Source organism: Psammomys obesus, unplaced genomic scaffold (assembly GCF_907164565.1).
Source record: "Psammomys obesus unplaced genomic scaffold, mPsaObe1.curated_primary_1811, whole genome shotgun sequence".
Classification (NCBI taxonomy): Eukaryota; Metazoa; Chordata; class Mammalia; order Rodentia; family Muridae; genus Psammomys; species Psammomys obesus.
The window spans coordinates 50735639-50753435 of record NW_026585504.1 but is presented as its reverse complement, the minus strand read 5'-3'; the positions used below and the strand labels follow the sequence as shown (position 1 = coordinate 50753435).

The 17797-nt window shown below is 38.8% G+C and overlaps 1 protein-coding gene across 2 annotated transcripts in view; it reads left to right on the top strand.

Moving 5' to 3' along the window:
* LOC129672149 (contactin-associated protein like 5-1) overlaps positions 1–17797 on the top strand; it is a 784596-nt gene that overhangs the window by 666307 nt on the left and 100492 nt on the right. For both annotated transcript variants that reach the window (XM_055601442.1, XM_055601432.1), the window contains exons 18-19: positions 1146–1385; positions 4891–5115. In XM_055601442.1, coding sequence (XP_055457417.1) covers positions 1146–1385; positions 4891–5115 — 465 coding nt within the window. The remainder of the gene's footprint in view (positions 1–1145; positions 1386–4890; positions 5116–17797) is intronic.

Genomic DNA, 17797 nt, shown 5'->3' with positions numbered 1-17797 from the left:
TAAACACACGGAACAATAGATAGAATAGCTTAAACTTCCTAAATTCATTTGTCAATATGGCTAACCAGTGAGGGGCATAAAGTTGAACCCCAATACCTGTCTTTCCCTTTCTCAGTGCATAGTCCTATATAAGCGAAAGGGAATATGTTCCAGTTTTGTCTCTTTTGTGCACCTAACAGCTCTTCAAACTTTCCAGAAGGGAAAACTGACTCTATCTCTTTTATTTCAGATGAGAAACACTATACACTGCATAAAAATTTATATTTTATTTATTGGCAGAGACCATGAACATGTAAATTTTTGTTTTTAAATATTTTAAGAAAATCTATATTTCCCTCTCCATTTTTCCCTTTCTCCAGACAATTTTTCTTTGAAACAGGGTCTCATATATTGCAAGCTGGCCTTGAATGTGCTATGTAATCAAAGATGACCTTGAACTTCTCATCCTCCAGGCCTCCTATCCAAAGTGCTGAGATTATTAATGTGCACTGTCATGCATAGTTATGATGTGGTACTAGGAACTGAACTCAGGGCTTCATGCCTGTCAGGCAAGCACTCTACCAACTGACTCACACTCCCAGCTCTGACTTCCAGTTTCTTTAACTTCCTTTCTCTCTCTGGGAACTTAAAGAAAGGTTCAACACAGCTGATAATTGCACCACGGCTAAGTGTTACTACAAAGATGTTACTCTCATGGAATAAGATGTTACAGGTGGACATGAGGAAGCTAAAATGAAATTACCCTTCAGATTACTTGGGAGAGTAATAGCATCAAGATCACAAAAGCCTGACAGGCCAAGAAACGAGGAAGTATCTTGTTGTTACAGGTTTTCAAGGAGACGGATATAAGTCCTCCACCAAATACCCCAGTCTACATGCTAGACATCATCAGCATCTAGTTTTAACTCAAGGTTCTCTAATGTCTTGGCAGTAGGGAAAGGACAGGCCTTGCTTGCAACTACAGAGGGAAAAGGAAGAGCTTCATGGTCACAGCAGACTTTTCATTTTGTCTAGGGAAAGAGACCATAGCAGGAAGTGGCTTGATTTCTGGGACAGGGGGCAGCTAGAGATTCTGTGATCTACCAGTTGTATCTATGGAAAACAACTATGGCACTTTTTGTGTTTTCTCTCTTTTTCACTATTAGGAGGTACATCATCAAGACAGAAAGGCTTTCTTGGATGCATCCGTTCTTTACACTTGAATGGACAGAAAATAGATCTGGAAGAGAGAGCAAAGGTCACGCCTGGAGTCAGACCTGGCTGTCCAGGTCACTGCAGCAGCTATGGAAGCAACTGCCACCATGGGGGCAAGTGTGTAGAGAAACACAGCGGCTACTCTTGTGACTGTACCAACTCACCATATGAGGGACCTTTCTGCCAGAAAGGTAAGGTGGGCATGCATGCCACTACTGCGTGTGGTCCTGTAGCATCCAAATATTATGGCCAATGATCCCATGCCCTTAGGCCATCCACACCATTTCTACTGCAGGAAATGCTCTCCTACCCACATACCATGGTTAAAACAATGGTACCTATGCCTTCAGGCAATCTACACCATTGCTACTCCATGTGACAATGTAATATCTACATGGCATTGTTAAACCAACATTCTCAATGCCCTCAAATAGTGCCCATGCTTTGTACTCTCATGTGTTTATACTCAGCTCATGTCATAAACACAATCATATCTGTGCATTGGGCTTGTGTACTTGCTGGCAGTCCAGTTGTGCTTGGCAATAAGTGAAAATGGGCAACAAGTCATCAAGACTGAAGGACCAGCAGATGACTACATGTGGATCATCTGTTTGTGTTTAGTGACATAATAACATTTCTAGTTACAGTACATCAATTAGAAAATGTATTTAAAAATCGCAGAGTGTAAAAGAAGGTATAGAAATACCTAATCCATTTTTTAAAATTTTTTTGATGAACACATGTCAACAAGTTAACAAATATTTGTTTATTAGAAACCTTTATATATTTTTTTTTACATTTCTTTTCTTTACAAAAAAAAGAAGTTTCCTGAGCACCCAAAGTAAACAATATTCAAGAACAGTATTTAATACTATAATGAAATATTTTCACTGCTACAGGACTCAGTAATTCCACATGGTTCTTGTCAATTCACTAAGACATACCTCGTTTTGGTGTATCTTTGTGTGTGTGTCCACAGATATATACTTCCTATGGAAGAGAGATGTGCATGTGTGTGCAGGCCATAAGACAAAATGGCCATACGTTCCTCAGGTAACATCTACTGTGTATTTTGAGGAAGGGTCTCTTACTATTTGAGACTCTCCAATGGACAAGGGTAGCTGGCCAGCAAGATACATAGATTTGCCAGACTTTCTTCCTCAGCATTGAAATTGTAGCCACTACTACGCTAGTTTTTTTTTTTTTTTCAAACATAGGTTTTGAGGATCACAGTGTAAGCAGTGCAACAACAGAGCCATTTCTTCAGCTGTAAAATATATTTCCATGTTCCTCCATCAAAGTAGACTAAATAATAGTTTATTTGATGTAAAAGTTAAAGGGAAAAAAGTACCCAGTGTTTCCCTTGAAGGATTCTGTAATTTAACTTCTCTCTTCATTCTGACATTATCTCGAACTGGTTAGGAAGCCTTTTAGTTCCAGGAAACATAGATGTCTCCTTGGAAAAATAAATTATAGGAACAAACTTTTAGACTAACAGCTAAACCCTTCATTAGAGCTGGAAATACATAAAACAGGTCTAATCCCAACAGCTCTTCACTGAAGACAAAATTTTAATTTTTTTCTATGACATTTGGTTATTTTGTTGGTAGAATGCAAATACTACAGCACACATGTGGAGGTTAGCAGAAAACTTTTAGCAGTTGAATTTTTCCTTCTGGGTTCATGGATCAAACTCAGTCCTTAGGTGTTGTGAGAATTGTGTTTACGCACAGAGCCATTCCTAGCCATTTTGTAGGTGAGGCCTCATGAACTCATAGCAGTGGTAGCTACTTACACGTAACCCATAAATTATCAATCTAGACAATACTCCAACATAGATTTTGGAGGGGCTAAGGAGGGTCCATCCCGAGAGGACAATCTATTGGCAGTTTGTGACTATTAGTTAAGAAAGGGTCAGTTTTCTTTAGAGGTATGTTGCCCATTCTCCCTTGGATGGTCTTGGCATGCATGCCAATAAAGCCATTATGAACTGGACTCCATGGCTGATAAATAAATACCATGAAGTTAGGAGGGAATACAGGAGAGGGGAGAAATTGGAGGTAATATGATCATAATACATTTTAGACCTATCTTAGTTTGCTTTCTGTTGCTGTGACAAATGCCATGACTAAAAGTGACTCAAGGAAGAAAGGGTTTAGTTGGCCTGTAAGGTCAGGGACAGGAGTGCAGGAATTCAAGGCAGGAACCTGGAGGCAGGAAATGAAATAAAGTCGATGCAGGAATGCTGCTCATTTGCTTACCCTTCCTGGCTTGTTATGCTTATTTTCTTACAAAAACCTGGGCCATTTGCCTAGAGATGATACTGCCCACAGTGGGCAGTGTACTCTTTTATCCCAAATTAATCAGGAAAATGTCCACCCCTACCTGTTTATAGGCCAATATGATGAAGAAAATTTCTTAGTTTAGGTTCCTTCATCCCAGATGATCCTGGCCTCTGAAGTCGACAAAAATAAACAAGGAAGACTGACGCCTTGTCAACATGGTGCACCAATACATTGCTATAAAACAATAACTTTTCCATTCTTGTTTGTCTCCAGGAGGATATGAAGGAGGGGGCTACAATCAGAGTGTAAACTAAATAAATTATAAAAAATAAATTGAAAGTAGAATAAATAAATGAAAAAAGTTAGCTCAAGAGCAGCCTAGATCCTGGCAGAATAAGTGTTTCCACATGTTGAAGACATATCATCAGTCACAAAACATATTTCATGAAGGCTGCTGCCATAAACTTAGGTTAAATTATCTTCTTTTTCTCTTTGCTTCTGTGTGTTCACAGTTTGTGTATATATATGTATGGGTGTGCATTCATGTATGCATGCACATGTATGAGGAGGCCAGTGGTCAATTACAAATGTCTGCCTTACTTTCTCTTCAAAATTTGGCACTCATCCGTTGCCAGGCTAGGCAATGAACACCAGGGTCTTCCTGCCTCTGCTTCCCCAGGTCAGTGGTTATATATGCACAGTACCACACCTATCTTTTAATATAGATGCTGGAGATCCGAACTCACTTCCTGACATTTGTGCAGCAAACTCTTGATGAACGGAGCCATCTTCCAATCACTAATCTCTTGTAACACAGTGATTCTATCAGCCCAAGCCCTGCTGGGCAATGTTCTTTCTTCATTGCTTTAAAAAGATCATCTCACTAAAAAACATGTGATATATAGAGAAGAAAGGGTATTAAGATTAACCTCCACAGCCATATCTGCAATTACAAACAGTGGCTGCAAAGGGCTTGGGGAATGTTTCTGTCAGCAAAATGCTTGCCTTACAAGCTTAGGAGTCTGAGTGTGGATCCCCAATGCCCATGTAGGAAACAAGAGGCATCAACACTAGATAGGATGTGAGATGCATCTTAAGAGTTTGAGGCTCTCTGAAAAGCCAGTCTAGCCAGTCCATGAGCTCCAGGTTCAGTGTCTCAGAAATGAAGCAGAGAATGATAAAGGAAGATATCCAACCCTTAATATCCAATATCAAGATGGATCCACACCTGTACCTGTGGGCAAACACAGGTGCCTCTTCAAAATTATTAAAAACCACATTGTCTGTTGTTGTTTTTCAAACACCTCTCACACAGTGATAGGTTCAGAGGAAGCAATGAGCATGCATTAAAGATGCCCTGAGTAATTGACTAAATGTTTGAAAGTATGCTTTCTTATCTTCTGTTTTGCAGAGATTTCAGCGCTTTTTGATTCTGGCACCTCTGTTACATACATGCTTCAAGAACCACACCCAGTGACCAAGAACACGAGCCTCTCATCTTCAGCTATCTATACAGATATAGCTCCATCCAAAGAAACCATTACACTGAGCTTCGTGACAGCACAGGCCCCCAGCCTCTTGCTCTTCCTCAGTTTCTCTTCTCAGAATTTTCTGGCTATTCTGCTCTCCAAGAATGGTGAGTGTTGGTGGTGTGAAGCCACACAGCCAGCCTTGGCAGGAGGGGAAGTTCATGCTCTACAGAGACTCACAGCTAGGCAACCTAAGCCTAACCTTCCTGTCACTTCACTTTTATGAGCTTTAATTGGTATTCTGGGCCATTGTCAGTTTGCCATTTAAGTCTCAAACTCATTGACTGATTTGTCTTGATTGTGTTGTGATAATTCTTTATTATTTGTTCCATTCTGAATTTCATTAAGTGTAAAAGATCATAAGCAGGTCTGATATTCAGAGGAATGCATGTCACATGTATACTGTCATCTTTGCTGCCACACTCATCACTGGGGACTGTTAACACATCTATACTGGCTTTGCTTATACGTGGGCATTGTCCAGGCCTTTGAGCTAATGTGGGAGCCATAACCCTGTGACACATGACCTTACTTTTGAAAGTCTATTTTCTCTTAGGAGCATTAATTCTTTTTACATAATGACTGACTACCAAACTCTGATATTTGCCACTCTGAAATGGCAAGACCTGGATTATTTTACTTGGTCAAAAAGTACTACTGTATCACAAATAAAATTTTGTAACTACTTTTCTTTCCTGCAATATTACAAGTAGTTATAAAGTTCATGCATTCTTCCATGGCATTGTCCCCTGACTTCACATATATAGGTGAACTTAAGTGTCTTTTGAAAGTTGTAGCTCATTGTTATCTGCGTTTCTTTGCTAGTGACATACTGGATAAAATACAATTTGCAAAGAAGACTTTGTTTCTCAGTATTCAAGGTATCTATAGCACCTAGGCTGTCAAGATGATGTTGGCAACTTTGAGCATATAATAAAAATGTGAATTGAGCTTTGGAAAGAAGGTAAACCTAGTGGATATAAGAAGGTTAGAGAGAGGACAGAAATTAAATCACATAAGAAATATTGATGGTAACCACAGATGATAGCAGTTGGAAGTCCAGCTTTCTTATTACATGATGTTTTTATCACACTATGCCAGAAGAGAACCTTTTAATAGAGCTAAAACCAAGTTTACTATGGAATTAGAATTCTACCATATGTATGTAATAATTATTTGAGCAAATAAGCCGAGAACAAATACATTTATTTGTATAGCCTGATCTCAGACAACACTCCCCTGAGAACAAGAATGTGGTTCTAATCTTCTTGAAATCTTCTAGTACAATGTCAGTATTCTTTAGGTCAGTTCATCCCACACAGTTAAGCTTTAGGGTAGACTGTGGTATGCAGAAGGGGAAGGGGAGTGGGGCATCTATGGAAGGTGACATGTATGTGACCTGTCTACAAATCAGGTGTAAATTTTATATTTCCCTTGGGATGCTTTTTATGATTTTTTGTGTGTTACTTTTCCTTCTCATGTTATACTATGTATGACTTGAATATTTAAAAAAACATCATTTATTCTGAAAGATATAATGAAAAGTTAAAAGTATGTGGGGTGAAAAGGCCTAAAGCACAAGAATAACAATTGAAGGGCCATAAAATGTTATAGAGGTCATTATTCTGAGACCGAGATAAAGGCAAAGAACAGTCAGTATGGGCAGGCAGGAAGGAGGGAGAGAAAGAAAAGAAAAAGCAGAAGGAGATTAATGGGAAGGAGGAGAAGAAGGAGGAAAAAAAGAGGAAGTGGCAGAAAAGAAATCTGAATAAGGGAAATAAGACAATGAGGAGGAAGAATAGGAGGAAGAGGAGGACCCATTATTTTTTAAGCCCCTGTAATGGTCTGAGAATCACTGAAAGAAGACCCCAGACTCAAATATTATATAAAGATAAATAGTAATAAACAGAATGTAGAAACAGTTCATACAAAATGTCAACCATTCATACAAAATGTCAACCACAAAGTGAATTCTCAAAGTGAAAAGCTTTTGGGGAATTTCAAGTTTGGTTACATGAGCTCGATGGAGATTGGCCTTGCCCATGGGGGCTCCATGACTTCAACAGGGATTGGCCAGTGCACATGGAGGGTTGTGTTTGATTGGTCTTCATTTTGGAGTGCAAGAGGATTACCTTATAGGGACTTTTCTTTGTTTGGCTGACTTAGTTTCTGGCTAGATATTGGGCAGTCACTATCAGTTGCCCATCTCCTGTGGTCTCCAGGAACTCATGATGCAGGAAAAGGGGAAGGGTGCAAACTCTATGGCCCAGATTTGGGCCTAGGCTCAAAAATGAGTTAGCCAGGTCCTCTCAGTCATGGGCCATTTAATCAGCAACTTACTAGTTTATTGCCAAAATCACACCAACAGATCAGACTTTCAGCTTTGCATGTCAAGCCTGCCAAGTATATGAGGATGTCTTTGGATCCTGAGGCATGGACAGTTTGGGCAGGTACATTCAAGGTACATAGATATTCCATGAAACAAACAAGAATGTCTCCCAACACGCAGCCCAGTAATCGTCCTTGTAACCTGCATCATCTTCTGTGTGTTTGGATCATATTAAGATGGTTATAGAAAGAGTCACCTGAAGTGTTTTTAGGGTAAGCCTTCACATACCTATACCAGTCATACTGTACTCTGAAAATAAGAAGACCAAGAATACATGAAATATAGAACCGGAATCACTGCATCTAATTAGTGTAATGAATCCATACTCTGCCAAACTGTCCTAGTAACTGTTTGCCAGTTGATACTAATATATATATATATATATATATATATATATATATATATATATATATAATATGTCAGGTTTCTACAGTTGTAGAAACTGAGGCACAATGACATCATAGTTCATAATATCACAACGATTAATAGTCACAGGAGAGTATCAGCCTCTCTTACTAATCCCAGTAGCATAGTCAGGCTATATTTTTTTTATTGTTTTTGTATTTTCTTATAGGAGACTTTCACTGGAACTCTCAGGTCTACTGCTCCAGCCCATGAGTGCTGGGATGATAGTTATGCACCACAACACCTGTCTCTGTTGTCTTAATCACAAAGGCTATATGCAAAGTGCTAGTCTTTTAGCCTTTTGATCACATTTTTTTTTTAATAATTGACATTTCTTTAGTAAAGAATCATTCTTGAATTCCTCCCTGGCATATTTTCTTGTATTTCTTTTTAAAACATTCTTAAATTTGCCCTTTATTAGAAGCTCCACCTAACCTCATAGATATATGTGCTTTAGGAACCCTAACTAAAGTCAGGAAACAAGGAGATGCCAAGGTCTTAACTGTTGGTTATGTGGGTCTCAGGCAGGTGGGGAAGGTCAGATGTGCAGCATGGCTTCCTAGTCTCACTCACTATAGAAGCCTTTGACACAGAAAGCTCTATTGATACAAATGTGGATCCAATCCTAGAAGATACTTCCTGAGATTTCCAGGTTCTAGTGTCCTGGAACAAAGAATTCAGCCAGAGCCATATGAAGAATGATGGAGATAAACAGCCTATTAAGAAGGAGAAAAGCAATACTCAAGCATAGGCAGTAGGCTAGTGGGCAAGTCTTAGCCTCAGGCTCAAATCCTTGGAGCTTGAGGGTTATGTCCCTTTATAGGTACTTATCTTACACACACTCTGCTTTGTTAACATGTAACCTTTAGTGGAGCTGTTTCTCTGCTAACAAACTTTTTTTTTCATATGCTAATCTTCATTCTCCCTCTCTCTCTTAATTTCACCTTCCACTCCAAGGTCCACCATGCAGTAGTCTGTATGTCTTGAAGATGCTTTATTTAGAATCTGTGCTACTTCTTGCCATCTCCTTAACCCTCAAAGACACCCTGAATGACTATCCTTATTGTTCTGCTAATGCTCATAATGGTGACTACTATGATAAATATGAGAGAGTGGAGACAAGCAAGATTCAATTCTGTCTCCAGACTACATGAAAAGAGACAGATTCAGAAACTACCTGAAATGTGCAAAATCAATCTAGACAGAGTGATTGGATTTCTTAAACAATCTAGCTTTGACTTTGACAAAATCCTACAGATTCAACTAACCTGAACCCATATGGGACTCACAATAACTGAATTGCCAACCAGGGAGCCTACATAAGATTGACCTAGGTCCTCTGCACAAATATTATAGTTGTAATACTTGATCATAACAGTGGGGGCAGGAGTTGTCTGTGACTCTGTTGCCTGCCTTTGGGACTCTTTCTCCTTACTGGATTGCCTTCTCCAGCCTTAAAAGAAGAGGAGGTCCTAATCTTACCACAATTTGGTATGCCATGACTGGTTTATATCTATAGAGGCCACTGATTTTCTGAAGAGAAATGGAGGAGGAGTAGAAGTGGAGGGAGGAGAGGAAAAGGGCCTGGGAGGAGAGAACGAAAGAGAAAGTGAAGTCAGAATATGAAATAAATAAAATTAAAATTAACAAAGGAGAAAATTAAGAGATTAATAATTATACCAATGGAAAAATAACTTTATCATGGTATTAAGTTCCTTGATATTAGGGGTCTTCAGATAACAAGTAAGTGACTATTGGCTGAAAATATGTATTAGTTCTAAGAGTAGCTGAGAGGCAAAATAACAACTGTCAAGAGTCAAGTTTCTTCCTAAGTTTTAGATTTTGTGGGTATTCATTCCCTCCTTGTATTGTCTTCCATGGGTATTTTTTCTGTAAAGACTTTATTTCCAGAACCTGAAATGTTCCTCAAAGAATTAGGAAGAATTCATGTCTTCATTGTTATCCAGGTAAATTCAGAGCATTGAACCATTGACCTGATTAACAGTGAATCAGGAACACGGAATATTTTAATGAATTTTGGATATACAACAGTAAAAAACTTTTTCTTCCATCCCAGAGCAATGATTCTTCCTTGATGTGGAGACAGGACAGCCAATATTGAAGAAAAACTTCAGCTTTGTATCATGTTCAAGGCCAGGATGTGCTACAGGAGATCCTGTCTCAAAAAGACCAAACCAAACAAATAAACACACACACACACATACTCACACACACACACACACACACACATGAGAGAAAGAGAATGAGAGAAAGAGAGAGAGAGAGAGAGAGAGAGAGAGAGAGAGAGAGAGAATGAGAATCAGTTCCTATTTTGAAAGTTAAGAATTCTCAGGAGTTAAAATAGAATAAAAGTTTAATTAGGGAAGATGTTTACTTCAAAGCCTTCTTTAAACAGAATCTACTCACTCCTGTCTCCAGTAGAATCTGCAGTATTGTGTTAGAAAGCTTCTTACCTTGTTCTGATTTTAAGATAACTTTGGGAATCTGGTGATGGTAATGCGATGGGCCAACTTAAAAAGAATCCTGTTTGTTCTCTCAGGAGGATGCAAACTCCAATTCCAGCACTGTAGTATAAGAAGCCATGGCGCAGGATTAGAAGGATAAATCTTGTAAATACAAAGCAAAGTTTGTAACTTGTAAATTTAATTTAAATGGTTCCTCAGGCCAGCGGTAAGAAGATGCCTGTGAGTCAAAATCATCTGTGTGAGCATAGGCCTGACAGCAGTTTGGTTTTCATTGTCCTTCTTGGTATTGCTGTCTCAAGTCCAGAACTTGCTCAGCCTAAACCACTGTGTGACTTAATGAAAACAGGGCTTAAGTAGAGGAAAAGATTTTCATTTGGGGGATATAAGCACACACACACACACACACACACGCCCACACTCAGAGGATGAGGGGGAGATTATGAGGTAGGGAGCTCCCCAGGAGATACAAGCCTAGGTTTTGAATCACACTCTGCTACTCAGAAACTCCGGCAATTATAGAAGTTTTAAATGGAAGCAGGCTGTCTAGAGAGAAAAGTGCTCTAAGGATACCCTTGATCTCTACATTTCATTCTACTCTGTATGCTTGTAAATGTCTCTCTCTCTATCTCGCTTTCTCTCTCTCTGAGTATATGTGTGTGTATGTGTGCATGCATGCTTGAACATGTAAAAGTTGGAAGACAACCTGCTGCTTCATCCTCAGGAATTTCATCTACTTCTTTGAGAGATTGTTTCTCATTGGGTAGGAGCTCGCCAATTAGGAGAGTCTGGCTGGCCTGTGAGCTCCAAGATTCTGTCTTTCTCTACCTTCCAGATGCTGAGTTAGAGGTACATGCCAACACACATGACATCAAACTCAAGTCCTTACAAAGTGCTTTATTAAATAAGGCAGAGCTGGACATTTTACTGAATTACAGATCTCCCTTTCCCTTAATACCGAACTTTTTCTTCAAAATTGTCATCTGACAAATGTTCCTGAAGCTCCTTATAAATGGCAGGAAGTATTTAATACATCAAAGAGACAGACAGGACCATGCCCTACCATTAAGGATTCCACTTCTCAGCCATATATAAGAACAGGTTTCTCATAGACATATGATTCATACAGGCTGAGTACAGCTAGATTATCTCCCGGGAAAGTCATAGATACTAGGTACAAGAAGAAGAGAACAAAATTAACTGATTTACCCTGGAAAATCACAAACTTTTTAAAGAGGATGACTTCTCAGTCATGTGAGATACGTCGGTATTCTCTTGGCAGACAAAATTTTGATAAAAACATTTTAATTACCTTTTCCTTATTTTATTGTGTTATTTTCTCTGCATGTTATAAAATGTGAATGTGTGTGAAACTGTGTAAACTATTTTCTTTCTCCTTGCTCTGAAAAATTGTACAAAGAAAGCAATTTAATGAGAAGGGGTCATAGTTTGAGGGTACAGTCCATCCCAGAAGGTACAAATAGCTGAAGGTAGCCAGGAAGTAGAGAAAAATGGATTCTAGTACTCATCTCAGTTCCTCTTCTCTGTCCAGTCCAGGACCCCAGGCCATATTTAGGGTAGGTTTTTTAACTTCAATTAATCTAATCCTGATAAAGGTACGCCCTGAGGCTTATCTCTTTCGTTATTTGTTATTTTAGATACTGTCAAGTTGACAAACAATGCTAAGCATCACACTGTCTATATATGTACCCCCCCCTTGCAAATATTTTAATTGGTGTTTTTGGTTTCTTGCTGGTTGAAATAAGTGAAGTTAGGAGATGCATAAAAAAGAAAAAAGCATCAATCTATGCTGAAAGTCATACAAAATTCAAATGGTGTTTGCAGGTCACCTTCCTTTGTGGTTCTTCAGCTGCCTCTGGCATTGAGTGATTTGTGTGCCTTTGCCTCAGCATTTCTCTTTTATCAGTTTTTTGAACATATAAATTTATAAGGTTCACAGTCTGAATTACTGATTGCCCACACCTCAAAAGGAATAATTAGGACCTGAGATACTTTGTATTTTGTATGTACTACCTCAGTGGAAACAGAAATAAGAATGTACCATGACAGAAAAAAAAAAAAAAAAAAACCTTCAAAGTAAAAAAAAAAAACAAAACAAAAAAAAACAAAAACAAAAACAAAAAAACTGAACAGTTGCCAGAGTCAAGTTCACAATAGGATGACCTTACACTCCCTGCTTCTTCTCACAAAAGCACTTCAGAGGTCACTGCCACCTCTTGTCACTTATTTCTCGACACCAGTTTATGCTTGATATCCTTTGGGCAGAAAGAGGTGAAGTACACAGAGCTAGAGAAGCAAACCCCAGAATGTTTTGTTTGTTTGTTTGTTTGTTGTTTTTCTTCATGTCTCATTCGGCCCTGACCACTATGATTACTCTATTGATAGTTTCTAGGTTACATTTGATTTCATCATTGCATACATGTGTGTGTTTTAAATAATTTCTTCCTTTCCTTTCATATTCCATGTCATAAAACGTTGCTGTGACCTGTTGTGACCTTTCAGCAATGGCTATGAGTGCCCCTTGAGGATAGGACATGCCCAGTTTCATAGAGTTAATCCACAGTGCTAACTTGTGGGTCTAAGCAGGGGAAGAAAGACATGTAGATAGAAAGAGAGGCTGACACTGTTTCTTATTTCTCTTCTTTTCTTTGTAATGAACACTTTAAATTTTTGGTTTTCTCCTAAAAATCTAAATATTATTATGAACTGAACTTTGTCCCTGCTTCCCAGCCTAGATGGTGAAGTCCTGTTTTCTCCCTCTTCACTAAGGTTGTATTTGGTGTAACAGAGTAATTAAGTCAAATGAGGTCATGGAGGTTAGAGCCCTGATCACAGAGAAGACACTAGAAGACTTTATTCCCCTTCTTCCATAGCAAATAAGGACAAAGTTGGGAAGTCAGTCTCAACAAGCAAAGATGAGAGCCTTCTCCAGGAGGAAAAACTAAACAGCCCGGTGTTGTATCTACAGCTTCTGAAAGCATAAGAAAATAAAATAGAAGGTCTTATAGCTAGGTCAAGAGTTACTCAATACACGGTATTTTATTTTTACCAGTTAAGTGAAGACAAAACAAAATGATGCATATGTATGTACCTCATAGACAGTAATGTACACATCATTTCATCACCTTAGTGATAGCAGCAATAATATGAATTATTAGCTTGATATTGTATTATCAGACCATGAAAGCAAAGGAAACTATTAAAAACATTTGATGTTAAAGCATAATTAGAAGAGGAAGTGGAAACTGCCCAGAGCCTAGAAGGTGAGTGTTTCACAGGCAGAAAATTACTAGAGGAAGGTGAAAGATAAGGCTATGAGTAGTCTCATATTAAGAGGCTGCCATTGAACAAGGATAGCAGATTTTTTCTACACACAAGCACGAAAGCATGAGTATTTAAGAATGCCTTTTTCTAATATTTTGTAAAAAATAATTTCTAAAAAAGTAGGGAGATCAACAGAGGGGATAAATACCAGAAAAGAGAGTTTATGTGAAAGACTAATAAAAAGTCCTGTGTACTGCCTGGCCATACACTTTAACTCCAAGTCAGCAGATACAATTAAACATGGTATAAACTCTCTATGTGTTTCAGTCACGATGAATGTGGAACTACCTGCCTGCATAAACCATCATCAAAAGAAACCAAAATATGGACAGTTGAAGCTTCTGAATCAGTCTTCTATGTCCCTGGGCAAGGAGTAGTAATCACAGCCTTATTTAGAAATGAAGCTAATGAAATAAGAGATATAATTAACTCTACAAACAACTATTGAGTATAGTCTTAGTCTGTGAGGGCTTCAGGCAAAATGCTGACGATTGGGTGACTTAAGGAGGAACTCATTTCTTCACAGTGTTTGAAGATTAGTGCAAAATCAAGTGTTGGCAAACAGGCTATTTTCTGGTGATATTCTCCTATTTTGCTGACCACCATTTGTGTTATGTTTTTACATCAATGGGAGAAGAAGGAGAGGAAGAGTGAAAGAGCAGGATTGAGCATGAGAGAAAGAGAGAGTAGGAAGAAAGAGAAAGAAGGAGAATTCTGAATTCCTCTTGTGTTTTTTTTAATTATTTTCTTTGAAGTATTCTAATTCGGTTAGATGAGGGAATATCATTTATGACATTGTTTCATAACTGGGGAAATTGATCTCCCCTTTTGGGTTTTTAAAAGTAGTCAAGAATGAGCTCAAAAAAGAAGTTCAAAGATAACTTAATTAAAATCTAAAATAAAACTCCAAAGCAGGCAAATTGTAACACTCGGCAGCTGCCCAGAAAACAAAGACAAGGAAGATGAAGAGAGAGAGACATGCTCTTAGAGCTAGGTGTGGAGATTGGTCACATGGCAAAAAAAGAAAAAACGTAAGAAAGCTGGGAATGTCGAAAAAGGACAAGTGAGCTCTGCCAGCATCTGAAAGAAAGGGCAAAACAGAAGAAATTGGAAGAGTTACAGTGTCAGAAAGGAAGACAGATCCAACATAACTTCATGGCAATTATGGAGCTGCACTGAGGGATTCTGTAAAACAAAGATACATTATGTCCTTAAAGGAATAATTAAACTTTCCATCTCTTAACTTGATTTAATGTGAACCAGGCTTCCTGAGGGGTGGTCCCTTGGAAAGGTGAGTGGCCAGTCCAGTTAGATAACACTTGGTCAGGATGTAATGGTATGTCTCCACACAGAGGTAGATTCTATTCTTAGTGTAACAACTGATACTAATTTTCATCTCCAAATGTGGCCACATTTAATATTAATCTTCAATATACACATTTTTTATTTTATTTTTCTTTATTAATTACACTTTACTCACTTTGTATCCCTCCCCCCCCCCCCGTGGTTCCCTCCCTCCTCCCATCCCAATCCCTCCCTTCCTCCACCCTCTGCATGCATGCCCCTCCACAAGTCCACTGATAGGGGAGGACTTCTTTTCCTTCCTTCTGATCCTAGTCAATTAGGTCTCATCAGGTGTGGCTGCCTTGTCCTCTTCTATGGCCTGGTAATGCTGTTCCCCCTCAGGGGGAGGTAATTAAAGAACAGGCCAATCAGTTCATGTCAGAGACAGTCCCTGTTCCTATCACAATGGAACCCACTTGGATACTGAACTGCCATGGGCTACATCTGTGCAGGGGTCTTAGGTTATCTCCATGCATAGTCCTTGGTTAGAATAGCAGTCTCAGGAAAGATACTTGTGCTCAGATTTTTTGGTTCTGTTGCTCTCCTTGTGGAGTTCCTGTCCTCTTCAGATCTTACTATTTCCCACTTCTTTCCTAAGATTCCATGCCCTCTGCCCAAAGGTTGCCCATAAATCTCAGTATCTACATTGATAGTCTGCAGGGCAGAGCTTTTCAGAGATCCTCTGTGTCAGGCTCCTGACTTGTTCCCTCTTTTCTCCTTCTTCTGATGTCCAGCCTCCTTGCCTTTCTAGGTAGGAATTGAGCATTTTAGCAAGAGTCCTCCCTCTTGATTAGTTTCTTTAGGTGTACAGATTTTAGTAGGTTTATCCTATATTATATGTCTATATGAGTGAGTATATACCGTGTGCATCTTTCTGCTTCTGGGATAGCTCACTCAGGATGATCTTTTCCAGATCCCACCATTTACCTGCAAATTTCATGATTTCCTTGTTTTTTTTATTGCTGAGTAATATTCCATTGTGTAGATACACCACAATATACACATTTTATTGATAACACCTAAAATGTACTAGATAAGGATAGATGTATATGTAATAGAAAAACAAAGTATTACTGACTTTCAGAAAATTCATGAAGTAAAGAAATGCATTTGATTCATCTTAATAATATCACTATTGCTCAAAGCATCTTAACTCACAGAATGTTCTCTGGTTGAAATATGTATTTTGCCTCTAGTAAGAGAAAGAATCACACAACTAGCAAGTGTAGGAAGTCCCCATGGAGTCTATGTGAAGATTTTGTAACCAAACACAATGGGTTAGCCTTTTGATGCAGTGAAAAGAAAAGATAAAAAGAGGGAGGTATTAACTTAAAAACTCAACTCTCTCCTAAAAAATGACATTAGGCATTTTAATCCTAGAGCTAACTATGAGTGACTGAGTCACAGAACAGGGAGTACTCACAGAACACAGATTTTGGGTACCTCAAATTTTATGTTACAATGTGATAACATTACAGTTTGGTGATATTTTTATGGTAACAGAACCAAGAAAATCACAATTAAGGCACTTCTCCAAAACACTAGAAAATATTAGGGTGGTTAAAGCAGATATTATCTGAGACTCAGTCATTTGGTTGGTGAGAGGTCATGGCCTCTCAAGTTAATATACCACAAAAGGTTTTATTTGTCAGTCATGAAGATGTCAGCTCAGAAACTAAGATGACCAAGTAAGGCTATGGAAGATGTTAAAAATGGCCCATGACAAAATATACATAGGTTCTATTAGTTCTGCATCTTTTAAGGTACTTTTTTTTTTTTTTTTCACAGAAGAAAGTTTTATCACTGGACCACGTAATTCTCCAATCAGTGCACGCTGCAGGGAAAGCAAAGGGGTTTGGTGATAGGCATGCATACTCCTGGAGGAAACTCTCCTCATAGCTACAGGTTCTAGGTCAGAGTCCCATGTTCGAACAACTGGAAGAAGTGAACACATTCAGGCAGAAATTTAGTGTTAGGATGAGCAAAAAAATTGCTAGCATCAGGCCTTCTGCAGAGAGTAAACTCAGCAATTTTTGACGACTACTTACAAGTTTTTCCAGTGGGCCTTACCCAAAAGAAGTACAATCTGAAGGTCCGTTTTTCATTTAAGAGCAACGCCTTTCCCCAATCTCCAGCTCTCTAGAGGAAACAATGTCACAGGATTGCAATGGAGTACTCTGGGAAGAGGGTGTGCTTCCTTCCTGGTGTGTTAATGAACAAAGGCTTCTGAATAAACTTGGGCACCAGTGGAGGCTGAACTGAGTGTTACTGTTCCTCAGGGTAGTCTCTCTGAAGTTCCATTGAGCCACCTTTGGCACATGCGCAGAGGTGGAGATTGGGACTGTTGATCAGCTGCTCTGTGGCTGTATTTTCTAAAAGCTTCTGGTTCTTCTCACTTTGTACTTTCCTAGTTTAATCAACTCTTTTTTATTTTTTTATTTAACTTTTATTAATTACACTTTATTCATTTTGTATCCCCCCATAAGCCCCTCCCTCCTCCCCTCCCATCCCACCCTCCCCTCCCCCTTTCTGCATGCATGCCCCTCCCCAAGTCCACTGATAGGGGAGGTCCTCCTCTCCTTCTTTCTGATCTTAGTCTATCAGATCACATCAGGAATGGCTGCATTGTCAGGGTTCTAGGTTATCTCCATGAATAGTCCCTGGTTGGAGTATGAGTCTCTGGGAAGTTCCCTGTGTTCAAATTTTCTTGTTCTGTTGCTAATCAACTCTTAAGAAATGTTCTTAGAACTGAGCAATTTTTTGGTTCTTTTTCAAGCAAGGTTGCTTTTTTATCACTGTAGTCTGCCTCTAATTATTTTCTTC